At 42.8% G+C, this 26,904-nt stretch overlaps 1 protein-coding gene across 1 annotated transcript; it reads right to left on the bottom strand.

Moving 5' to 3' along the window:
* Positions 1 to 380: 380 nt before the first annotated feature.
* LOC123150748 (G patch domain-containing protein TGH homolog) lies at positions 381 to 13,778 on the bottom strand. The gene is made up of 17 exons (XM_044570580.1): positions 13,546 to 13,778; positions 12,681 to 12,771; positions 12,500 to 12,594; positions 11,774 to 11,877; positions 11,204 to 11,265; positions 10,898 to 10,972; positions 10,451 to 10,599; positions 9,500 to 9,575; positions 9,288 to 9,371; positions 9,114 to 9,191; positions 8,622 to 8,760; positions 7,136 to 7,622; positions 6,732 to 7,013; positions 6,541 to 6,657; positions 5,947 to 6,156; positions 1,741 to 2,646; positions 381 to 762 (listed from the first exon to the last, which is right to left on the bottom strand). Exons 1-16 carry the CDS (start codon positions 13,681 to 13,683, stop codon positions 1,858 to 1,860), a joined length of 2,976 nt encoding a protein of 991 aa, XP_044426515.1. The 5' UTR covers positions 13,684 to 13,778; the 3' UTR covers positions 381 to 762; positions 1,741 to 1,857.
* Between the last annotated feature and the right edge of the window lie 13,126 nt (positions 13,779 to 26,904).

The following is a 26,904-nucleotide window of genomic DNA, read 5'->3' as shown; positions in this document are numbered from 1 at the left end:
GACGGCGGCCCGTCGCAGTTGGGCAGCAAACAAAGTTGGACCAGCCGAGGGCGACGCGTGCGTAGGAAATGCTGGATGGAATGGCATCCCGTGCGTGGCTTGCCTCCCGACCCAAGAATCGAATCTTCTAGGCCTCTCCCGCGGGAGTCATCATGCCTGCCTGCTGCTCATGTAGTAGAGTCTGCATGAAGCGAGCGCGCCTCTTCGACACCGGTCCTCGTCATGCCTACATGATGACGCTACCATACGCTGATGTGCTAGTGCACGGGTGCTTCGCCAGGCTTAGTTCTGGCGTCCGAGCTCTTTACCGGGTGGTCGTTGCTGTTTTGCTGGGCATTTGCATCAACTCCACAGGTGCGTGCGCAAGCACACAAGCGACACAGAGAACGAACCTTTCTTGTCCTAGACTGATATACATTGTGTTGGCATGACAGAAACAGTACTTGTAACAGAAAACAACAACACCGAAAATGAAAATCTAAATACTATGTCAATGACAACCCAATTCTCTTCTATTTACACCTGTTCACGTCTGGTACTTTGAGTTGTACAAGGGTCTTCAGAGACAAGTCTTCCGGAACGGAACGAATTTATGGCATGGCATAGACAACACAACAGGGGGTAGAGGCACCATGGCAACAGAAACTCCACATACAAAGGTAGGCCGCACGCACAACCCGAATCTCAGTAACTACCACGCAAGAAGCTCCCAGGCTCATCAAGTAGTTTTGGATGACTGGATAACACGGTATCAATTTGTGACTGCAACAACAAAAAACGGGTACATTAGTTTTCCTTGCTCAACAGAAATGCCACAAAGTTGGGTAATGATAAGGGTGGTGCAAGGAAGAAATCAAGACACAAAAGACAGAAGCCACATCAGGGCTGTAACTCAAAGAACGACTATCCAAAAAAACGGCAACATCTATCAGCCAAATCCGACCACATTGTGTTTCTTATGAAGAAAGCATCATGTTCACCAAGAGATGTTAATAAACTAGAAAACTATAAACATTCAGGTCGCTATAGTTTGGCTCAAACCAAGCCCATTCCCAGCTAGTTTCCTGCCAAACTCAGCAATTCTTGGATGGAAAACACAACTAGTCTCGTAACCCTTTGGAAATGGGCTTCAAGTAACACCAAGATAACTTTCACTGGTTATATGCAATTTCTTTAAGATTAATATAACTTTGCTAACCGAAACAGTCCGATATGCAAGTGTAGGACACATGAATTTGCATGGAGCGAAGCAACACAGTTGACTTAGGAAAGTCTTGTAAAGCAGCACTCGTAGTGCTGCCCAGGTATGTTCAGGATACCAGCTTGGCCCAGAACAAAACACCATTTGAAAGACCAAACCAACAAGGATCAAATTAGCAGCGCTAGCACACAACTTAAGCTTTGAATTTTCCTTTTTCTTTTTTGCTTCCACTTATAGTTCTACAAAAACACTAGAATGGTTTCGTTTCTAGCTTCTGCCAGGATTTGTGATCTCTCAATCTTAAGGCTAATTGTCCATTCTTGAAGTAAGTGCAGAAAATGTAGGATAACAATTTGAAGTGAAGGACAAGAAAGTGATAGGCATGCTTAGGAAAATTAACAACTCAAAGCATCACGTGCATTGAAGACAAGGATCTTCCACCATTATAAATATAAAATACCATATGCACGTAAAATAACAGCACTCAAAATACCATGTACACAAGAACAAAAAACATAAGGTTGGTTTAGAACGCTTACTATAAACATCCACTTCAGTATCGGGCCCAACATTTTCACCAACTTGGATGATCTGGAGAAGCTAGTGTGAATTCTTTCATTTGCAGCCATATATTCCTGTAGCTGTATTCAAGAACATTATGCAGAGTCTTTTCTTCTGTGCCTGCGGTGTTTAGAATGCTTTCTACTTCTGTCTTTATCAGATGATCTTCTACTACTAGATGTATATTTTTCCTTGTATTCATGATCACTAGAATCACTGTCAGACATGCGGGTCCGATGACTCCTTTTCTCCCGACGTTTTCTCTTATTCCTTTGGCTGTCAGAGGACAAATCGGCATCAGGAGTTCTACTCCTGCCTGCTCTATGTCTTGAATGTGACTTTCTTTTCTTACTACTACGTCGTTCATCAGAAGAACCAGAATCTGGTGTTGGACTCCGATTTCGATGATGGGATCTTCTTTTCCTACTCCTATGCCGTTCAATAGAAGTATCAGACTCTGGACTACCGTTCCGAATCTGACGATGTGAAGAGTGTGACTGGCCTATGTCAGCATTATGCTCATATTTCAAATCAAGCTTTTCGACATTGGATGAAGGACCGTCCCCATTACCATTGGCAGCTTCCATCAAACCCAAAGAACCCTCGTTCTCCTTTATCTCCCTAAAAGTAGATGTCTGGCCATTCCTAGATACACTTGCATCAGCCGTTGGAAGGATTTCTGATCTAAACAAGACATTCGGTGGCTGGGCCGGTTTCTCTGGAGGAACCTCCAATCCCAGTTCTTTACCCAAAGATTCCAGGAAATCCTCAGCAACAAGACGATTAAGAGCCATGTTGGCACCTTCACTCGTCTTCACCGGATCCATTTGTTGATTGTTAAGAGGTTCGTCCATATCATCGTCTGAATCATCAGAAAAGATTGCCTGGAAAGCGCAACAAATAACTTGTCAGTACAGAAGTACAGAACCCTCAAGTCCAATTAACCATTTCCTAATTGACAGCATAGACAACTGTGGAATCAAAATCAGCAACTGTTGCGCCCACAGCACCCATCATAAAATGTAATTTGTGTGTTCAAATAAAATACAGAAAATTCACAGATGCACAGCATGCTATACAATATGACCATTTGTGAACTGTAAGAAAGTAATTTGTGCACATATAGTTGCTCTGCTAGTATCTCGCCTCTTGTACTTTTTGTACAGTACACAAATGATCTTATTTTTGCACGTGCGTATGCATAGCATGTTGTACATACATGATTTTTTCACGTTTTATGGAAACTTGGCATGCACAGTAGGATTATGTCTACCTGTGGAGCAGCTTAAGCCACCATATAGGGTTAAGCAAATCTACACATGAAATATTTTACAGGCTTAAAGAGGAAGCCTAGACAACTGGCCAAGTTCTCTGACAACCCCACATTTAAGATACCAACCAGCTAAGCAAATCTGAATCTGTGCAAGAAATGAGTGTAAACACAACTATCAGAACCCATACCTGGCATCAGACTTAAATTGGTGCTTCTACAAGATAAAAAATGACAATATCCCATTATGAAGCATTGCATCTACTATTCCATTTATTAAAGGCAAATTTGAATGCACTAATTATGTTAATAAACAAGACGGCATACTTGCATGGTATAAGGATTTAAGGTTACCAATTTAGACCAACTCTAACCGATCCCCTATCCTGCTATAAGGGAGGATAATTTCGGTTTCCCTCCTCTATGTTGCACCTAGCCGATCCCCTAAACCGGTTAGTGGAGTAAAAAAATTACTCCAGCGCCCATCCCACGAGTATATTTACTCCGGCTGGAGGCGGCCGAGGAAAATCTCCTGTCTCTCCTGGATCCCTTCCGAACCCGAATTCGTTCCGGGCCTGTCATCTCCCCCGACCAGATAGCCTGGCAGCCTCCTCTCTCCGCGCCGGCATCTTCTCCCCCAGAGCGCCGCCAACCCCTTTCCAATCGGCTTCCACCGTGCAGCCACAGATCCCACCTTGCCAGCCACCGTCCCACCTTCTTTTGGCCGCGCCCCGCGAGCTGCCGCCAGCACCACTCCCCTCCGCCTCTCGCCACCCTCGGCCCCCACCGTCCCAGGCATCGCCACCTAGCACATGTGTGCCACATCCCCGTGCATCACGCCACCGGCTACCCCAGCCGGCAAGGACTACGCCGCCCAAGTCACACGCGGCCATGACTCCCGTGGCCGTGAGAGATAACGACAGTGAAGGGGCCGGCGACGGACTCCCGTGCTCGCACCCCGGCGACGGGCAGGCAGAGCAGCTTGTCGGGGACGGGTGGCGCGAGCCCCGGGCGTGGGAGCTCTTCAGCCCGATGCACCGCATTCTCCTCGAGTCCTCGTTGCCACCGTGGCTGCCGCCTCCTCCCGCCCCCATGCCCCCCTTGAAACCACCACAGCGAGCCGTCCGTGGCTGCGCCAACAATGGTGTCCGGCACCAGCCTCATCAGCTCGCTCGCCAGGGAGAAGGCCACATCTACTCTCTCGCCGCCAAGGGCGACGCTCTGTACACCGGCCCGGACAGCAGGAACATCTGCGTGTGGAGCAAGCAGAAGGACTCCGGGAGGGAAGGGAACCAAGCACTCGCCCGTGCAGACGCTGCTGAAGCAAGAGCACGCCGTGACCGCGCTACAAAAATTCAATCAATTGACCAAATATAGGCTGCACGACAAGTGTTCGACGATATGCTTAAACCAAAAGTAAGTTTCACTCCGCTAAGTTTAGGGGGTCGGCTAGAACCGACCAAAACTTAGTGGAGTATAAATACTCCACTAAGGTTTACTCGGCCGGATCCTCCTCTATTTTTTAGGGGATCGGTTAGAAATGCCCTTATTGCAGGAAAATGGGTTGAAACTCCCCACCTTTATCTCACACTGCCGAATAACCAACTGGGCAATACCGATTATGTGGCCCTTGTAAGAAAATATACTTATTTAAAGGGTTACAACGTGAATTATGATAACCCAATTTCCAACGAACAGCATGTATATACTCTAACATATTGTTTCACTACATTTATGTATGTCAATTTATGCCATTCTCCACAAGTGCACAGTAAAGTTTGGAGTTTTTTCTCCTTAATGAAACAAATATGGCTACCTCCTACTATTATTTTCTTTTCTCGAATGCGCAGTAGATGTGAGTATCACTGGATCAAGAAGAAATGTACAGGGTACACACACGCGCGCTCGCACGCACAAACCGACCACGAGCAAGAAAAAAGACCCACGCTAACCAGGACTAAGACTCTCCCCAGATCAGTCTAACCAAGCCTTTGGCCCCAGCCAAGGCCAAAGTTGTGTTTCGTCTTTAATGGCCAGCAGCACCCATTGGACATTAGGCGAACTCCATTGAAGACAGTCATTTTGATGCTTCCAAATCATTTCAAACCTCTCGTTATTGTTATATTTATACACATGGTACTTAAGGATTTTGAAGAGTCGTTTTTTTTCTCATTCATACATAGCCAGGTAAGAAGAATATCTTTTACAAGAAAACAGAGCAACATTATTATTATAGGCCTTTTACCCTCAATAATCATGAAGCTCTATAAGTTCTACTTGTACATATGTTTTCTATGAAATCCATGTAGAAAAATTGTTTTTCCAAGTGAGGCCATGAGCTAGGACTTTTGGTGTATTTTGCATGTAGAGACGAGGCAGTATCTAATGGAAAAACAACCTGGTGCACTGCTCAATACAGGGAGCAATATGAATGCTATTAGAGAGGCCAGTTTCAGTCTGAGCAGAAAGTAGAGGGAGCACAAATTAAACATGCCAAGATAATCCTTCAGATATGGCTTAATTCCACATGAATTTCTGGCCAATGTTTCCCCTAGGAACATACATTTGGGGTAATTATTACTCCCTCCGTTCCTTTATGTAAGGTGTATTTTTTCTGGCACGATGACCAAGGCACAAAATAATAGAGAATGTAGGACGAAATTACCCTTGGCCAATTCGTTGGTTAGCGGCAAGTAAATCAATTAAGCTAGGAAAAGGAAGAGATACAGGCAATCGGAAAAGAGATACTTTCCTATTTTTTTCTAATAGAAGAGATATATGAAATCAGGAGAGAGATACTTTCCTTTTTTTTAAGAGGGCTAAACATGGGATTGCGAGGAATTAGAAGAAATACACGTTACTGAAATTTTATTAGAAAACAAATACATGTTATATAAAGGAATGGAGGGAGTACCTTGTAAAGATCAACAGGCCTCTGCATACTGCTTGCCACAATATCAGGGTTATTTGCAGTTTCCTGTGCCTCTGTCTCTTCTGTTCCTGACACAGCAGCATTTGGTGGAATCGTACTTGAGCCCCTTACATCTTCATTTATCTTTTTAGTGGACTCGGTCATAAACATAAGGGTGTCCATCTTGCTTATTGGTCTTCGAAGAGGCATTGGCTGCACAAACAGTATGCATTTTAAAATATATATTTGATTTAACGCCAAATAGCAAATAATAACAAAGTAGAGTAAGAGTACTAGAAGACTAGAACTGATACATTTATCAGTTGCAAATCAGCTCCTTAGAACTAGACATCGGAAACTGCACTTAGCTACAACAGTATAAAAGTAAGGACAACATTATGGCGTGCAAGAACTGGGGAAATTTACGACGATACTCTAACATAAACCGCAAGTGTGTATCTGTGACCGCATCCCTTTTCTAAAGATCACCAATTTATTTTTCTTATTCTGTGTACTTAATTTTTAGTTCATTTGCCTATCGTAATTGGCTAATTAACACAGTCACACACCCAACAATATAGAATCACTTAAATTTACCTTTCCCATGAAAGGGTCAACAATATCAAAACGCTTGCACAGTATTGGTGAAGGCCGCCATTCAAACTCCTCCCTCTGTGGATACATGGGCCTCTCATCTTGGAGTACCGCAGAGCTCTGTATTGTTTTTAAGGATTAAAATGTGAAAAAGAGAAATGACATTACTAATAGACCCAAATAAGTTAACCTACCTCTAATTGAGTGGATGAAACAAAGCGTTGCTCATTCAATCCAGGTAAACCCAATATTGACAAAGGATCTATAGCCTTATATTCTTTTCCTTTTTCAATTGCATCTGCAGCAGCCTCAAAATCTAGTCTTTCACGAGCACGATCAGCCTCCGACATTGTAATTGTAGGAGCAAGACTTGCAATACGAAGACCACCCTGATATTTCTCCTTTAGAAACTGCTCAAATCTTGCCTGCTTTGCTGGCTCATTTCTAAAAGGCTTCTTTGACTCTGGCACACCATCCTATTGCGAAGCAAGAATAATCCATTGCATAATTAGACCAAGATTAGGTAATTCATATAAAGAATGTGGCACAATGAGGGAGGCAGCAATAATTGGTAAGACAATGCAATTCAAAAACATACAAGAGATATTGGCTTCACAAAGGTGTCACCAAGATTTGATTGTAGTTGAACAGCTTCTTTTGCAGAAACAAATGAGCTAGATGATTTGGAGCTTCTATCGAGAGGCTTTTCACCAAGAATAGTTCCACGATTCTCAGCTGTCAACTTGTCAGAAGAAGGCTTCGACTTAACAGCATCAGGTCTTTGCCGGTCAATAAACTTCTGCTGATGCTCCCATAACTTCCTTGTGTAGTAGCTACATCCATCTCCTCCGTCGAGGAAAAGAAACTGTGGACTTGCTTTACTTTTCTCTTTGTAGAAATCCTCTACATGTTTCCCGCAACGAGCAACCATAGCAGCACAGCCCTCAATCAATAATCTCAAGGTAGTGTCTTCTGGAGGAGGAACCTCGGGAGGAGCTAGATCAGAGAACTTATCAGCTGTCTGAATTGGACTTGAGAACTTATGGCGACCATCAAAATCAGCTGGGATCTCAGGAGGATGAAATCTGAAGAATCACAGTGTCACCAAATTTCCAAGATGAACACATATATACGAGATGAATATGGAATTGAGTAAACTAATTTGCTGAATTTGAACTATAATAATACAATATATACATAGCTAACAGGTGCGCACTGTCATCCTTCATATTTATTTGCTGATTCCACTAAGCTTAAACTAACATGGCGAGACCCAGTAACTATTTTTCCATTCTTGACTTGATGACCTGGTTGCCTATCTACACTCCAAGGCAGCTGAGGAACACCTTGACAATTAATTTACTGAATGTTGACGGATGAACCATCAACGCATAAAATGCACATGACAACTTTACTTGCGCGTATGCGGGTGTGTGTGCGTGCGTGAGAGAGAGAGAGAGAGAGATCAGTTGAAAACACATATCGCTACACACGATGGTATGGATGTTGGGAAAACACATATCACCACATACCGCTACGCAGCGATAATTCAGTTGAAAACACGTATCGGAACATATCACGGGGAGAGAGAGAGAGTAATTCAGTTAAAAACACACAATTGTATGCGTGTCAGGAGTTCATTGGGTGGAAGTGGCTAGAATTAATTTGACTATATTTTTTGTTAATTCGTGAATAAATTTAACTAGATTTTACAGTACAGCGCTACCATTTAAAGTAACATTCACTAAACTGGCGTGCTAGATTGTCATTGCATGTACCAATTGCTTTGTGCAAACGCTCACAAATCACAAGAAGTTTCTAAAATAGATGTCATGTTATGCACATCTTTGGTTCTTTCAACCACATACTGGCAAGAGGTTTGGCATCAATAGATCCAACTTAACAAGTATAAAACAGGTTTACATAGCACAACATAAACAGCAAAAGAATACCTAACATGGTGACAATATGTGGAAAGAGAGAATCAAATGATTCATACATACAAAGTTCAACCAAGTACTAGGATAGGAAAAACAAGCTAAGGCGTTAACATTAATCAATTATAAATCAAAGAGAAGCATCACCTTTCGAGTTTGTACTCGGAATTTGAGGCGATTTTAAAGCTCAGGAAGAAACCTCTCTTCTTGTCTTCAAGTTTAAACTTACTGTCACCAGATGTTTTTGAAGGCTCGATATCAACTTCTGTTTGTTCATAGTTGAAACCTGAGCACGACAGGATAGTAAGACATGTGAGAAACAATATCAAAGGGCCAGCCCATCTTAAATAGAAATAGCATCATCAAACAGTGAAACAAGTCTATTAAGTCTTGTCAAGCTATATGCACAACTGCCAAGATTTTCCATTTGATAGCACACACCCTCACAGGAACAAATAAGAATTCACCTTATAGTGGTACAAGGAGATAACAATTGTACATTCAGAATCTACCATAAACCGACCATTCCATTTCAGTAAGGAATGATACACAAAAATGCCATATGCTTCCATCAAAAGTTCACGACTTCCAATATTAACATTACGTAGTTTCAAATGGACCAGAAGATAATTAAATTACCTGATGCATAAATATCCTCATCTTCAACACCAAGCTCTTCAAGTGCTCCAATTCCAAAGCCAGGAGCATATTGTCCTGCTGATGATCAAACCACTAGCTAAGATTTTCCACCCAATATACTTGAGCAATATCAGCAAAATAGAGAACTGGGCGTAAGGGTCATGACAATCATACAGTTTGAAATCAGGAGACTTCCCCTCACGGAAACATCACTTCGGTTTCGGTCCCTGTTCATTGATTTGTGTGATCTTTTCCTATCTGCAAAGAAAGAAAATGTGAGGTCAAGCCAAGGTTCAAAACGGCGTGCCTAGTCAGGTCCGTACGCCTAGCCAGGACCCAGGAGATCCATTCAAATGATTATTTGTTGGGGACTTGGAGTATGGTACCTTTAAACTCAGGCGCATGTTTGAATGGGTCAAAACCTAAACCATGCAGATCTTCCTTTGGATGAAGTACATACACCTAAATATTTATGGAAAACCAGAAAGATCAGCTGATGTTTTCTTCTTTATGGAAAACAAGTTAGCAATTGCATGCACACTTTTTGAGCAACAGTAACTTATTGCATGAATAGTTGCCTGTATAGTCCTCAAGGCAGACCAACAAGGTGCCATAATTAAGTGTTTAGTGGCCTGCGTACAAAAAGCAGGCTGGCTCATGGGATGCAAGATCTATCCACACAGCCAAGTTCAGCTTTAAATCTCAAACTTAACTTCCCAGTAGTCAGGTCCAACCAGTAGTATAATTACTTAATTAGGGAGTAATATTTAGTTTATTATGGCAGCCAAGACACCGTAAATTTGCAGTGGTAAAGGCAAATCTTTTCTCCAGATTAAAACTTTTTGCTGAAATTCTTTACCACCCACACAATGCATACTGGACATAATATGCAGGCTAACCTGAAACTAGGCAACCAACCAATCATGCGTTAGATACTATCATACTAATCATCTGTCTTTTATAATGCTGCTAGTGACTTTTTACTGTCTTCAAGATAGAAATTTAATATTTGGTTTTAGAACAATGATTAGGAGCTAGACAAAATATATTAGTATGAAAGTACTAACTATTTTAGTTTAGCTATAGAACAATATTATGTAGTTCACTTGGAAAATTGCACTGTGCGCAGTCTATAGCATAAAACAGAGGTACGAGGTCTAAATATAGTTCGGATTTGCAAGAAAAAGATCACAATAAGTTCGTTGAAGTTTAAGAAGAAAAAAAGTTCATTGAGCACTTTAGTACATCATAAGAACCAAAGAGAAGTGCTCACAAACAATTAAACAAGGAAACGCAAACTTCAACAAATAATCAAGAGAGATGCATGTCCTGCTTACTGGGGTATTTCCTGAAGCGCTTATTTTCTCAAATGATTCTGCGACATTTTCATCCACTCTAGATTTCTGAGAAGCAATTTGATCTTGGTCCTCATCGTTACTGACACCAGAGAGTGCAAGAAACGCTTTTCTAGCTTCCCTACGTGACTCTGTAGGCATCAGCAGTTAATTAGTTAGATAACAGCACAACACTACCACACCAAACCATTAGGTCGCTATTTGAGAAGCACAATGCTTTTTTTAACAGATAACCGTTGGACTAAGATAATTTGTGAACTCAGATTTCCTACAGCCAATACAATAGGCCGCTCATGGCTGTCATAATCTGTCGTTCTGACCTGCCAGACTTTGGATGAATTCAACAAAAAACATTTAAAGCGACACGGAACAAGTTTGTCCCATAGATCAACTATGAAATGGCTTCAAATTCACAGATAAAATGCATACCATATAAGGAGTCAGCATGTGCATCCTTGATGGTACGACCTTGGCGCCAGCCCATTTTCATCAGTAACTTCACGCCTGCTCAAAAGATGTCAAGATATTACTATTACCTGAAAATACATATACTCCCTCCGTTTCTAAATATAAGCCCCTTCAGAGAATACGGACTACATACAGATGTATGTAGACATGTTTTAGAGTGTAAATTCACTCATTTTGCTCCATATGTAGTCCATATTGGAATCTCTAAAAGGTCTTATATTTAGGAACGGAGGGAGTAGTTGAAAAGATAAAACAACAGAGACAAACCAATCGAGGTTGTGGCGGGGACCACCAATTCATCAGGAACAGGTCCAGGAATAGCTGATGGTCTGCATGCAGATGTGCAGATATGTTTACATATATATCAATTAGAGTGGTGAACTGAGAACACTAACTTCTGCCATTCAAGTTAAAAGGGCATGGTCATACGAACATAAATTGATAATGACCAGAGTAATGCTAGAAATCTAAAGTGTGTACAGCCACATTAATAATTCAGTGCAGCTAACACTAAAGAGGACACTTAAGTAAAGCTGATTTCGAGGGTGTTGGGTTAATTTCCACCCCTTACCACAACTCATGCATGTTTGTCTGATGAAAGCCATATGGTTCACTGCTGCAGTTTGGGCACACCAAAGTTGCATAATACCATGGCCAGCTCATCCATCACACACAATTGGCAAACAAAACAACCTAACTTGTGACAAACAACTTAGTTGCCACAAGAAGTGTGGCTTGCCACACTTTACCATACCTAGGTTAGCCGTTAGCCAAGTGTTGTAGCCAACCAAACATCCCCTAAGCTTCATGTCAGTTATGCAATGTAAAGATGCTAACCTCTCATTTTGTTCCTTGGATGCTTGTTTTCTGGCATGCTCTGCAGCCGTAAAACCGAATGTATCATACTGTTGAGATGTTTCCAAGGCATTACCTCCCATATCCTGCAAATTGGTGCCCAAATTTGTCAACAGATAAGTTCACAATTTCATGAAACAAATTTATCCTGAGAAATCACTTATGTAAAATCAAAGTCAAAAAATACATTGACACTGTTGGGGGCCAAGCTTAGTCAAATACGTCAACACTGACACTAGTAACCACTGGTACATGCTCGTCAAGGTTTACACATTTTCAACATTCTAAGAAACAGGGAAGACATTACAGTCTTTTAATATCTGTACTAGCTTTACCTTTACAGCAAGCGTCTGTAAACAGATATATGTTGTCAAGTAAATTAACTAAAGATGTGAGATAACATGCTTATAGTTATCCTGGAATAATTTCGCAGATAATGATAGTTACAATATTGATGCGATCATTCTACTTCCAATCATGGAGCAATTTCATTACAGACCAAAATTACTTGTCTATTAAAACTGAAAATCAAAGCATTTTCATGTAACTGTCTTGTTTTCTAGATGACTAGAACATGGCATGTTTGCATTCACACTCAAAACAGTATGGAATACCATGAATTGAAATACAACAAAACAGTGTACGACTGCTGCAGATTATCAATTTCCATACAAAAAGTAGCACTAGAAGAAAAAAAGCATCACATACCTTGATATCTTCCTCATCAAGAAAATTATATATGCTTTGTTTTTTATGCTCAGCTCTACTTTTTCGTGAAGATGTGAATGTCTGTGGCGTCCATCCTACAGTAAATGACATTTTTATAATCCCATTCATTTCTTCAGCGATACTGTCACATTAAAAACATAATCTTAAGGCAACAACATACCCTCTTTTGAGCCAGCAGTATTGTAAAAGCCAGCAGAGAAGCCTCCAGTAAATGCACCATGAAATCTTCTCCGCCCTTCCTCATCCCTGACCTACACTCCGATCACATCTCATTTTTTTAATAAAAAAACAGAGGTATTGGTTACTTAAAATCATATGCTACACAATTTCATGACAATGCTAACAGAAGAGACAATCCAAGTGTCTAACAAGTTGGTAACAAAAGAAGGAAATATTGCCACAACTAACATCAGGCAAACTGTGCAGCCACAAAAAAGCGTGGTGAACAAAATGGTCACCATAAGTGTGGCAAGATTTGGCCAAAGAAAAAAGAGCCTATGACATCTGGACCATGTGGCTAAGAAAGTGTGGCGCACCGCAACTGCAAGCCAAAGGTTAAGCGTGGCAACCTTACTACAAACCAGAACATCCCCATAGTTCACTCCACACGATTCAGTCAAATAAAACCTAAATTGAAGAACATTTGCACCATCCCCAACCGATTGAAGAAGTTCAATGGATTCGAAAACAGTAAACTGAAACATTGAACACGATTCTGTCATAATAAACCCTAAATTGAAGAAGTCACTTTCCCGACAGACCCGGATGTATAAACTAGCATGCGTAGCTACTAAACTACTCCCTCCGTCCCGAATTGCTTGTCTTAGATACACCCATATCTAGAAAAATCTAAGACAAGCTTTTTGGGACGGAGGTATTACGAAATTGCTAGTGATCATAGCTGAAATCTATTACTAACTAATGCACCATCAATTAACCCCATAGAAGGGAGAAAAATATATCCCGATGCTTGATTACAAAGGGTACACAGAGAGTGAATGGGGTGGAGGTGCGGGGAGGGGTACCTCCTGCTTCCAGGCGGGGAGGGCCCGGAGCTGGCCTGCGTCGGCGACGGCGCGGCGCTTGCGGGCGGAGATGTCCTCCTCCCGCTCGATCGGCGTCCCGTAGACCACGAGGTCCTGGTCGTCGTCGTGGGATGCCATGGCCGGGGGATCCTCGGAGTGGGAAGCCCTAGCTCGCTGGCGGCGAAGCTGGTACACGACGACGGTTCGGGACGGGGAATTGCCGATAAACGACAGATGGGTCTCTCCGTGGTGGTAAAAAGGTGGGCCGAGACTATAGGCCGTACGGTGTAGGCCGCTGGCCCAACAAGCACATATGGGCCCAAAAAAGGTCTCCAGTCGCTACTCTCCCTCGAGGAACACTGTCCCGTTCGCTTGCTAAAAGAAACTGGTTCAAAAAACCGGCAACCGGTTTTTGAACAGATGTAAAATGTATTGTTAGAAAAATAATTTATGAATAGAAAACAATGATCATAAATTTTAAAACATAATTGTAGGTATTAAAATGTTCAAGAATTTAAAAACTATATATATATATATATATATGCAGGTAAAAAAATTATTCTTATATTTTTTTAAAATGTTTAAAAATATGTTCATGAACTAGTGTCTAACAATAGCCTAGAACTAAATAACCTTGGTCTTGGAGATGCTCATGAAAAAAAGAGAAAATCCTATTCTTCTGGGAAAGAGCACCTGTTACTCGGTTTTGTCAATTTTTATTTGGGTTTATTTTTTCATGTTTTTCCTGCTGGTTTTGAATGGTTTCTATCATTTAAAAAAGTACTGATTTTTCTAATATGTCCATTCGGTTTTTGGTGGAATTTTCTTGGTTTATTTTTTCTCATTTTCTTTTAATATTTAAAACCAAACGTATTCTTTAAATCTCATGGTTTAAAAAATATGTGCTTTTTTCATCCTTGAAAACCTACTTATATTTGTATTTCAAAAAAAACATGAAGTTTGTAGAATTTTGAGGATCTATTAGGTTGTACACTCATCTTATCTTGGTATGTGTGATGTTAAGTAACTAGTAGAATGCCCGTGCATTGTCACGGGCTTTAGAAATATTTTGCTAGAGTTTTATATAAACATGTGTTGGGCCCTATGTTAACTTGCTTGTTTGTATGAATGTGTAGTTCACTTCTTCATCATGTTTGCAAACCGCACTTTTTAGTGACGGGTATGTCGCACTGTTTTTTATCTTCTCGACCCAAAGATGCTGAAATGCCCGTGTATTGCCATGCACCAACAAATGAATCTATGACGAGCCTCACGGCTTCAGCTCTTCAGTCAATGTGTCATTGCTTTGCTATGTTATCACACCGCTCCAAATCCTCCATAGTTTTCATGTTCGCCAAGTTCGGATGGCTTGCAACATTTGTCATCCACTCCCTCAAAGATATGAAAAATTCAGCAGTTTACCAAAACAAATTTTGCAATGTTACACATCAAAAATACCAACGTCGTCTCGTTCCCTAGCATTGCATGAGAGCTAATAGTTGTAGCCATACAAACGCTTCTACCTAATAATTGAAATCACACATATAGAAGAATAGGTTAAGGCCCCATTTGGATGTATGTTTTGAAGCGCACCTTGTATTCATTGGAAACAACCTCCACTCCTTCACCCTTCTCTTTCCCATTTGTCTTGACACGAGCCATGCAAAGCCGACCACCGCCGTCTAAGGAGATTCCCACCCGCCGCCAACCTTTGCCGGAGCCGAAGATTCCCATCTTCTTTCCCGTGGACCACGTAGCTTCGTTCCCGCTCGCATCCATCAATGAAAATGTTGATGCAAAGCATGACAAACATCATTGTTTCTCTCCTCTCCCTTAACCTCTTCACATGCACATGTATGGTTCATGATTGTCTTGCTTTATTCAACATAGCTCTGGTGTGCTATTTTTTTTCTTCTCCAACTCTAACGAATATCTCCATTGTGTTTTGCCTTCTACAACTATAACGAATATATTTATTGTGCTCTTTTCTTGTCACAAGACAATGTTACACATTAGGCATCTTACCTTGACATTAATGATAAATTAGGACATATACCACCATTATTTGTGGACCACATTCACCCATATAAATATACTTAGTAATGTGGGCAACCAAATCAGCCCGCCTCTATCTTCTATGCGTTAGATAATATGTTTTCATGCTCCACATTAGCACTATTTAAAGTAACAAAGTTTGATGGAAGGAGTACTCAACAAGTATCATGCACCTCATCACCATGTACATATTTCAGCTACAAAGGATTTTGAAACAATGGCATGTTGAAATGTCCAAAGTGTTAATCCCAGAAAATATCTTGTAGCTTCACGTATATTTTGGTAGAAGGATAATTTGAATAGCTTTAAGAGGAATTTTTGTATGAGTATGATTTAGAAGTTCATATGAATATGATTTAAAAGTTGTCCCTGATCAAAGAAAAAATAATAACAAGGTGTACATCATATAAATTAGAATCAATGGTAAAAACACAAACAACGCTAAGAAAGGGAATAAATCACCCAAGCTTTGTCATCGATCCAAAGAAACCTAGAGAAACAATAAGACACTGAGAGGTTCATAACCTAGACGTATTCACTTGTTATTCCACAACTGGTCATTGTTGCAGACAATTTCAGACATGCTTTGTAAGCGGTTAAAGAATATACTTTTATATTCTGATAATTTTCCTTACAACTCAAAATTCCCAACTTTTATTTAGACGGAACAACTAAGATGCCCTAGAGCCTCAAAAGCCCTTTGGTACAAACAGGAAAGCAATCTGTAAAATGATATAACTATGAAGATTTGAGGACAAACTATTTGACCACCATTATTGGACGGGCATGAATAGAAAGGAGCACAAAGGAGATAAATGTACACATGTGTCTAAAACATGGAAGCGGATCCTCTAACATCCTCAAGGGATGTCACGAAGCTACAATGAAATGCGTGTGTAAAGCAAAGAAGGGATGTCAGGTTACTGTAGCAACTACTGTGTGGATTTACTGTAGCATGTATAAAAATAAATCAAAAAATAATTTTATTGCACCATAATTTTGTTTGTATGTAATTTTTGTAAATGTATACAATAGATTTGCAATTTGCAAATTAATTATAATCATTTTAGGCTTAACCATATGGATGCGAAGAAGGGATGTCACAATTATTGTAGCTTACGTGACATCCCTTGAGGATGTTAGAGGATCTGGTTCCCTAAAACATGGGTAGAAATTAGCTGAAGATGGTGAATCCATATGCAAATTTAGATCCAGGTTATGGTTGACATCCTCCTCATCTAGTCTCTGCGTAAGTTTGGTCATTAGAGAGCAGCTTCTTGCGCATCTCCATAGCTAGATGCAAAGAAAACGAAACTAAGTGAACACGACAATGATTAAATATGATTTATAGCGAGATCATGCTTCTTCAAATATATATAAAAAAGGAACTACATCTGGGTACAAAAAATGGAGTAATGCTATGATATCAAAACAATTTAGCTATCAATTATGAAATACACATGTAAAGTAAGCTAAATATAAATATATGTGGCACAAAGGTGAAAAACCCAGCCTGTTGGGGACCATCGTATTAGAAACCAATTACAAAAGATGGAGGCATCAAAATATTCTTCGGAGTGCTCACCTAAGCTTTTATTGTCACCTGGTTTAAACTAATAGGTTTTAGATCCTGCAAGTACACTCTTCTCCTTCGAAAATAGAGCATGCATGTTTGTCAGAAATAAGTACATAAGGAAGAGAAATATATCTGAGAGAGGATTCTTACTTGGTAAATGCCATTATATATGAATACTTCATACGAAGAGTACGCCAAAAAATAGTAGTTTTATCTGCAAGGCCAGCTCCTGGTTAATTAATTTATAACCCATTTGGCACAGGTCAAAATGATCTTCTATCGAGAATATTTCCAGCCGATTACAACACAATCTGACTCATATCGGTTCACAATATTGATTAATGCTTACACTGCCCATTTCATGTTGCCATGTAGCAAAAGAATAAGGAATTGTTAACATGGGAACCCTCTATCCAAAACTCTTCATGTACATCAAAGAAGTCTGCATAGGAACAAGCGATTGCTTTCCTTTTATCCCATCGAGCACAAGAACAAGATTATGGAGCTAGTAAGGCTTGCTTTTCGCAGGAAGCTCGTGAAGACATCATGCTATGTACACAAATTCCTTTATAGATCGAAGAACTAACATGCACCACCCACCTCACATCTAAACTGTACTGCTTGTCAACTATATTCCTTTGAAAAACACTCTAGTATTCTAAAATGTGATGTATGTCATTTGGTCGAATTTTCTCCTGACGTCTACCACGATACATACCATTTGTAGGAAGAATTTACATAAAGTTGGTCTTCTGGAAAAAAGAACATTACTTCTGATAGTACATGAATAAGTATAACACACAATTACCTCTTCAAAAACCTAGACAATTGTTCTAGAATTGTCTAGGTTTCCTGTTCCAAATTGTGGAACAAGAAACCTAGACAATTCTAGAACATAAACAACCATTAAAAAAATCTAAAGTTAATAGATGGGAAATACATCAGGTTACTCTTACCTAGGTGGTGGAATAGTATAACTGCAGAGCAGCGGCTGCCGACCATCACCTAGGGACACACGAGGACGTGAGTCTCAGCTCTCACCTGGAACAACAATTAAAGGCAGCAGTTAGGCAGACATATTAAGATATATGACATGAACACGCATGTTTGCCCATAAATAGTTTTTCACTATATAGGATCGGATCAAGCACAAAGATCAAAAAAGGGAAGTGCACGAAAATAGGATCCGAAGTAAAAGAAATCAAAGGTTTATGAGAAGCCAGAGAGGTTAGGGACTCACATGGCGCTGAGGGCCCCTGTTGTCTCCTTAGTTCCCGGCCTCATATGATGTTTCTTTTGCGGGGACGGCCTCATCTGATGTTGCCGCTTCTCGTGGAAGAGAGGGAGGCTCGGGAACGGAGAACCCCTCGCGAACACCCGAGGAGGAAAGGGAGACCAATCTTGTTGGAGGCCGCCGGCGCTCTCTACTCATGGCAGCACCGTGGAATGACTGCAGCAGCGCACGACGGCACGACCTCGAAAGAAAGGACATGGAAGAGGGACGTGAAGCCAATCACTTCCTTTTTTTCCACATATAAGTTCTACCACACACGAGACGAGGAGGTAAGCATGCATGGAAACCAAGTACCTTGGCGAATCCCTCGGTCTCCACTGGCGCTGGTCTGCGTCTCGTAGAAGAGGGCCACCCGCTAGTGGCCGTCATCCAAATCACGTTCTTGTTCCTTCTTCGACTCAAGGGGCTTCGCCTTGGTGTGCACCTATGCCAGGGTCACGGAGAAGAAAGTGAGGCGTCGACGAAACAGGATCAGGATCCCCTCCTAGGTGGGCGGCGCCATCAACGCCGGGCATGAAGAGAGCCGACTGGGGGGAGGGGAGGTGAGGGAGAAGGGGAGACCAGCGGGCTGCGGCCGCTAGGGATTGCGGGCAGGGGAAGTGTGCATTCCCTTCTTCGGGCCTAATGCGTTTTTCGGGGCTAATTTTGACCAAATATTAGAGCAATAATATATGACATGCAACTTACACAAAGCACACCATTAAATTCGTATGTAAAATGAGCTTTTAATGATATAATTTTCATATTGTGCATGTCATGTACTATTAACCTTGTCAATAGTCAAAGGCGGTTTTAAAAAATGCATTAGGCCTATATAGATGGAAGGAGGGAGTAGTTGTTTTTTAGGGGAGGGGTCGTGCGCAATTGGTTGGTTTTTCTCCATCAGTTTCCTGTTGCGTTGCGTGCAAGGATATTTGAAAAAAATCGATGGATTGATTCCTTCCATCGGTGGTGTGGAACTAAACAAGGAAAAAAATCAATCGGGTGGGGAGGGGGGCGGGGAGTCCTCTCGATCGATGGGAGGGGTACGAACAAACGAACAAACAAACAATGTACGAAGTCCTTCATTAGGAGTAGACTAGCTATGTTACCACATGTCCCTATTTCCTCATTAATTACTCGTCACATCATCTGTTTTGTCTAGAGATGTGTGATGTTACCACCTATGTTATTCTCACTGTGGATAGTCTCAAAACACCCCATAATCTAGCGCTTCATATGCACCCACAATAATTAGTCACCAACGTCACAACGTAATTAACATCACCGTGATCGAGGACAATCGTTTGCTACTTTCTAAATATTGTTTCATTTCATTGCAACACACAAGTATTTAGCTAGTCAAAATTTGGTAGTTAGTTTTGTTTGAGCGAGCAAGGCACCATTTTTTCTATGACCTTTTCAAATGAACAACTTTATTAAATGGAAATAATAGTTAAAAAGATACAATTTCGCTCAGAAGCTCCTCAAACCAATCCTTAGTCGGAGAAAATCTAGCTGACATGGCAAGTTCATGAGCTACCTTATTCGCTTCTCTATTATAATGTTCAAAACTAGCGAAAGAAAAATCAAACAAAAAAGAATAGCAATCATCAAAAATCGTCGCCGCCGCTCCCGGAGGTACTCCTCCATTCTTCATGGTGTTGATGACCTTCAAAAATAATCACGCAGTGGTTGCAGCCTGCTTTTTCACTAGAAATAAGTCGAATCTTAGTGTGAAAGCTTCAACCATTGGGACATCGGCACACCAATCAAATTTTCAATTCCCGCCGACAATGAAATTCTCTTTATCATCTCTGAGTATAACGTTAGTTGTACCTCTAAGTAGGTCTTGATTAAAAGATGCATCAACGTTAAGTTTTACAAAAAGCAAAGGAGGCCTAATCCATCCCCTTCTGACAAAATTTGTCATAATAATGTGAATCCCCGTAGAAAAGTGATAAGCATCTCGAGTCTTCCTTCATGAACCAGCTTACATCTTTCCCACCACAAGTACCAAAAAGTAATAGCGATCAATTCACGAGCATTCTGAAGACTCAAAACAGACTTATCCCGGTGTGGCAACATTTAAGAATTAAAGGACAGTCTCCCCTCGCCCGGTCAATTTCACAAGCTTTCCTAACCACATCACCCAAGCCCAAACTACATCAAACCTCTTTTGATTTCCGACAATAAACTAACAAATGCTTTGTATCTTTGGCCCATTAGAACAAGAGGGGCAAATGGGCGAAACTTTCTGGTGTCCATTGGCAAGTGTAACACGACCAGTTTTTCTATGCTAGGTTGTACTGTGTGACCTGAATTTTTGGGAGCAAACAAACATGCGGAGCTAAATGGACCGGCTCTGGTCCACGTTATAAAAGCTATTCTACGCTACCCTTGAACATGAACCATAAAACAGGAGCTTCGACCTCAAACAACAATGTTCGAAAATCACCCGTAGGTTATGACGCATTGAAAAGTTATTGGGAGCATCTACAAGACTACAACCACCAAGGCCCCCATACTTGGTCACTGCCCGGATAGAAAAATAGCCACCTAGCCAAACCTGATAAATCTGGTCCAAACGTCTGGGTTGACCGACACTCCTCATACCCGATCCATATCTGGGATGGATATGAGGACGCCCGGATGCTCCTGTCACATAGGACGAACCATAAGGGCTCGTCCCAATTCGCTTGACGACGTCCCCCTCTTTGCCCGACCATCCCTCTTCTTCTTCCTCCTCCCTGGTCCGCACAACGACCATCGTAGTTCCGCCACCATCGTTGCTCCGTTGTCGTCCCCAACCCACAGGTTAGCCATCGGAGGCCCGAACTACACCATCGCCGACCGTGCCACAACCGGTCAAGGTCGCCGCCACTGGACGCCGCCCCGGTACGTCCAACTCCCTCAGATATACACATCACGCTCTATGTGTTTGATGAAATGTTCGAGTAGGGTTTTTTATTCTTTTGGTAATTTTAGTTTACCCATGGATTCGTCGTGGAATGATGTGTCACACCCTCGATGCGACTATATCTCCCACGTGTCGAGGCACGACTTAGAGGCATAATCGCATTGAAGGCATATGTCGCAAATTAGGTAATCTTCACAACATCCCATGTAATATAAATAATAAAGGGGAGATAACATAGTTGGCTTACACTCGCCACGTCAATCAAGTACATAAATAACATTACATCATTCAAACACTCATGGCCCGACTACAGCGTCAAAATAAAAGATAACCCAACATGCGACACGGTCCCGTTCACCCCCAACTGGGCACCACTACTGATCACCGGGAAAAGAAACATAGTAACGTTGAGAGTCTTCGTCGAACTCCCACTTGAGCTCAAACGCGTCTCCTGGAGCGGAATCATCAGACCCTGCATCTGGTGTAATACTAATCTGTGAGCCACAGGGACTCAGCAATCTCGCACCCTCGCGATCAAGACTATTTAAGCTTATAGGTAAGGCAAGGTAAATATGTGGAGCTGCAGCAAGCGACTAGCAAAATATGGTGGCTAACTTATTCGTAAAAGAGAGCGAGAAGAGGAGGCAAAGCGCGAGCGAGAAACTAGAGAATAACCTGCGCAAACATTACTCCAACACCGTGTCCACTTCCCGGACTCCGCCGAGAAGAGGCCATCACGGTAACACACTCAGTTGATTCATTTTAATTAAGTTAAGGTTCAAGTTATCTACAACCAGACATTAACAAATTCCCATCTGCCCATAACCGCGGGCACGGCTTTCGAAAGTTCAAATCCCTGCAGGGGAGTCCCAACTTAGCTCATGACAAGCTCTCACGGTCAACGAAGGAATAGAACTCCTCCCAAGACGTTTCGATCAGACTCGCTATCTCGGTTATTCAAGACACTTCGACAGGTTAAAATAAGACCAGCAACACCGCCCGAATGTGCCGACAAATCCCGATAGGAGCTGCACATATCTCGTTCTCAGGGCACACTCAGATGAGACATCCTACGAGTAAAACCAAACCTCAAGTTGCCCTGAGGTGGCCCCGCAGTCTACTCGGTCGGACCAACACTCAGAGGAGCATTGGCCCCGGGGGGGGGGTTAAATAAGATGACCCTCGGGCTCCGGAAACCCAAGGGAAAAAGAGGCTAGGTGGCGAATGGTAAAACCAAGGTTGGGCATTGCTGGAAAAGCTTTAATCAAGGCGAACTATCAAGGGGTTCCCATTATAACCCAACCGCGTAAGGAATGCATAATCCGGGAACATAACACCGATATGACGGAAACTAGGGCGGCAAGAGTGGAACGAAACACTAGGCGAGAGGCCGAGCCTTCCACCCTTTACCAAGTATATAGATGCATTAAGATAACATAGCAGTATAATGATATCCCAACAAGTGAATAAATGTTCCAACAAGGAACGGCCTCCAATCATCACCTGCAACTAGCAACGCTATAAGAGGGGCTGAGCAAAGCGGTAACATAGCCAATCAACGGTTTGCTAGGACATGGTGGGTTAGAGGTTTGACATGGCAATTTTGGGAGGCTTGAAAGCAATTGGTAGGCATCGTAGCATTGGCATAGAAAAAAAGCGAGCAAACTAGCATAGCAAAGATAGTAGTGATTTCGAGGGTATGATCATCTTGCCTGCACAGTTGTCAGAGTTGACTGGATCCTCGAAAGCAAACTCAACGGGCTCCTCATTAGCGAACTCGTCTCCCGGCTCTACCCAAACAAGACAAACAAGCAGCAAGGATACAATCAACCATGTGCAAGGATCAAGCAATATGATGCGATGATGATATGCTATGCGGGATGCGATGTGGGATGCAAAATACAAGATATGACAGGAAATGCAAGATCCTGGCCTCAACTTGGAAATCCAAGTGTGCCACTGGAAAGATGAGATGAAATCGCTTGAAAACGATATAAAGAACGACGGAAACGGAGTTACGGAAATGGCAAGCGATTCAAATATGACACCGGTCTGCGATTTACAGCAAGTAGCCATCTAAATGCAACGAGATGAACATGCTACAACACCCAAACATGACAACAAAATATATGGCAGGGATGCATACAAGATGCTTAACAAAAGTCTAGCACTAAGCTACGGCTAATTCATCCATTAACAGGTTCAAACAAGCATGGCAAAAATGCATATGGCAAACAGATCTCAGACTTAGTGAAATTAACACTTGTCTGGAATCTCAGATCAGGTAGCACTCTTCGGAGCAACAAAACTACATGCTACAGGACCTGAACATGGCAAAGTAAAATATGGCATGGAGCTACTCAAAAAGCTTAACAAAAGTCCCTTAGTGACCTTGAGCCAAAAGGGATCAGAAAATATACTAACAAGCACGTGAACATAGAAAACATAATCAGTTTTCAGACTTAGTGAAAACTGGCACATGCTGAAACAGATCTCAAATAGGCATGTTCACGAGCTCGATGCACTCACTACGGTGCAAGTCATGGCAAGACAAGCATACATCCATCAAGAAGGCACAAAATGCAAGCTAGACATGGCAAGAACAATAACATAGCATGCACGGATCAACTACAACATCATCGGCAAAATTGCAAACAAGTTGACAATCTGCCCAGAATCACAAAGTAGCAAAAGTAGAGCTCGATTGACTCAAGCTAGGGTGCTCCATAATTGCAAACAAAGGCATGTATGGATAGAGCACTACAAGATTAATAAAACTCCCTTACTGATCATCCTCAAAAGAGGCACGGATCACTAGGAAACAACATAAACATATGGCAATATGAGATAAACAGATCAAGGACTTAGTGGAAATGCTAAGTCCCTGAAAACAGAATTACCGAGTGACTCACTTTGCAAGATTGCACTAGTCACCACACTCATCACAAAAATACATGGGTTACACCTCTGGAAAGATGACAAAACCCTTAACAAAACATATGTAGAACTCATGGGCATAGCATGTACACAATAATCATGGAAAAAATGACAAAAACCTAAATGGAGCAGCAGATCTGACAATTATCTCAAGTAGCCTTTTCTAACAGCATTTCGGGTATCATGATGAACTCAAATGAAAATGATGCAATGGAATGAAATGATGTACTCTCTGAGATGAACATTTTGATATGCTATATGCATGAATCGGAGCTACGGATGCAAAGTTACGGGGCTATGAACAGGAGCACTTGGATCTGGAATTTTTAGGGACTTGGACGAAAAAAATCACCCCGAGGTCTAGGGTTTGACCCGGCGCGGAAATCGAGGCGGGATCCGGCGAGGGCGGCGGCTGCTCCGGCGAGGGAAGTCGAGGACGAGGGCGGCCGGCGCCGGAGCTCGGACGGCGGCGAGCGGGGTCGGCGGAGGCGGCAGCTTGCGCGGCGGTGGCGGCGATCCGCGGGGGTGGCGGCGGCGGAGATCCGCGGGGCGCGGTGCGAGGCGCTGGCCGGCGTCGATGGCGGCGGCAGCGACCGTGGTCTCGGGTGGCGGCGCGGCTGAGGAGGCGGCGGGCGGTAGCGGGCCGGCCTCGGGCCCCGGCGGGCCTGGCGGCGCGCGGGACGGCGATGTGGGGCGCGGGACAGGTGGCGCTCGGCGATTGGTCAGCGGTGGGCGGATCGGACGTGTCTGGCCGGTGCGAGGGCGATTTCTAGGGTTTGAGAGGGAGGAGATCCGCGAATTTCGGGAGGGGGCTTTAAATAGAGGTAGAGGGAGCTAGGAGAGTCCAAATGAGGTGCGGTTTTCAGCCACGCGATCGTGATCGAACGCTCTAGATGATGGAGAAGGCTTAGGTGGGTTTTGGGCCAAATTGGAGGGGTGTTGGGCTGCAACACACACGAGGCCTTTTCGATCCCTCGGTTAACCGTTGGAGTATCAAATGAAGTCCAAATGATACGGAACTTGACAGGCGGTCTACCGGTAGTAAACCAAGGCCGCTTGGCAAGTCTCAGTCCAATCCGGGAATGTTTAATCCCCACACACAAAAGAAAGGTAGAAATGACCACCGGAGGAGAACGAAGCGCCGGAATGCAAAACGGACAACGGGGAAAATGCTCGAATGCATGAGATGAACACGTATGCAAATGCAATGCACATGATGACATGATATGAGATGCATGACAATAATAACAACACACGGAGACAAAGACCCGAACCCGAGAAAATAAAATAACTTAACGCCGGAAACGACAAGAGTTGAAGTACAAATTGGGAAAGTTACATCCGGGGTGTTACATGATGGCTATGAAAACACCCACCTTGACAATTCATATACAATGAGTTAATTGACTCGATGGATTCAGATGACGAAGGTGTTGAAATGATGATGAGCATTCAAGAGGAGATGGAGAAGGTAGAGGAGCACGCACTCATGTTTAAGGGTTCAATAAAGGGCCGGAGAACTATTCCTCGTGATAGGATTGCCGACGCACTACTTCAGTACACAAACTATGCAAATCCTTGCTTCCCTCTGTGAAGGGCCCATCTATTTACTTTTATGTTATTTTACTTTATTGTTGAGTCATCACCTTCTCAAACAAGCACCAATCCCGAGGAGGCGGCGGGCGGTAGCGGGCCGGCCTCGGACCCCGGCGGGCCTGGCGGCGCGCGGGACGGTGATGTGGGGCGCGGGATAGGTGGCGCTCGGCGATTGGTCGGCGGTGGGCGGATCGGACGTGTCCGGCCGGTGCGGGGGCGATTTCTAGGGTTTGAGAGGGAGGAGATCCGTGAATTTCGGGAGGGGGCTTTAAATAGAGGTAGAGGAAGCTAGGAGAGTCCAAATGAGGTGCGGTTTTCGGCCACGCGATCGTGATCGAACGCTCTAGATGATGGAGAAGGCTTAGGTGGGTTTTGGGCCAAATTGGAGGGGTGTTGGGCTGCAACATACATGAGGCCTTTTCGGTCCCTCGGTTAACCATTGGAGTATCAAACGAAGTCCAAATGATACGAAACTTGACAGGCGGTCTACCGGTAGTAAACAAAGGCCGCTTGGCAAGTCTCGGTCCAATCCGGGAATGTTTAATCCCCAGACACGAAAGAGAGGTAGAAATGACCACCGGAGGAGAACGAAGCGCCGGAATGCAAAACGGACAACGGGGAAAATGCTCGAATTCATGAGATGAACACGTATGCAAATGCAATGCACATGATGACATGATATGAGATGCATGACAATGATAACAACACACGGAGACAAAGACCCGAACCTGAGAAAATAAAATAACTTAACGCCGGAAACGGCAAGAGTTGAAGTACAAATTGGGAAAGTTACATCCGGGGTGTACAACACTCCACCACTACGAAAGGATCTCGTCCTGAGATCTAGGACTAAAAGAACGCCGGGTACTCAGAATGGAGGTGATTCTCGCGTTCCCAGGTAGCTTCACGGTCGGAATGGTGTGACCACTTGACTTTGAGAAATTTGATTGACTTGTTGCGAGTCTTGCGTTCAGTCTCTTCAAGAATGGCAACTGGGTGCTC

Source organism: Triticum aestivum, chromosome 7A (assembly GCF_018294505.1).
Source record: "Triticum aestivum cultivar Chinese Spring chromosome 7A, IWGSC CS RefSeq v2.1, whole genome shotgun sequence".
Classification (NCBI taxonomy): domain Eukaryota; kingdom Viridiplantae; phylum Streptophyta; class Magnoliopsida; order Poales; family Poaceae; genus Triticum; species Triticum aestivum.
This window is presented reverse-complemented; position numbering and strand designations above follow the sequence as displayed.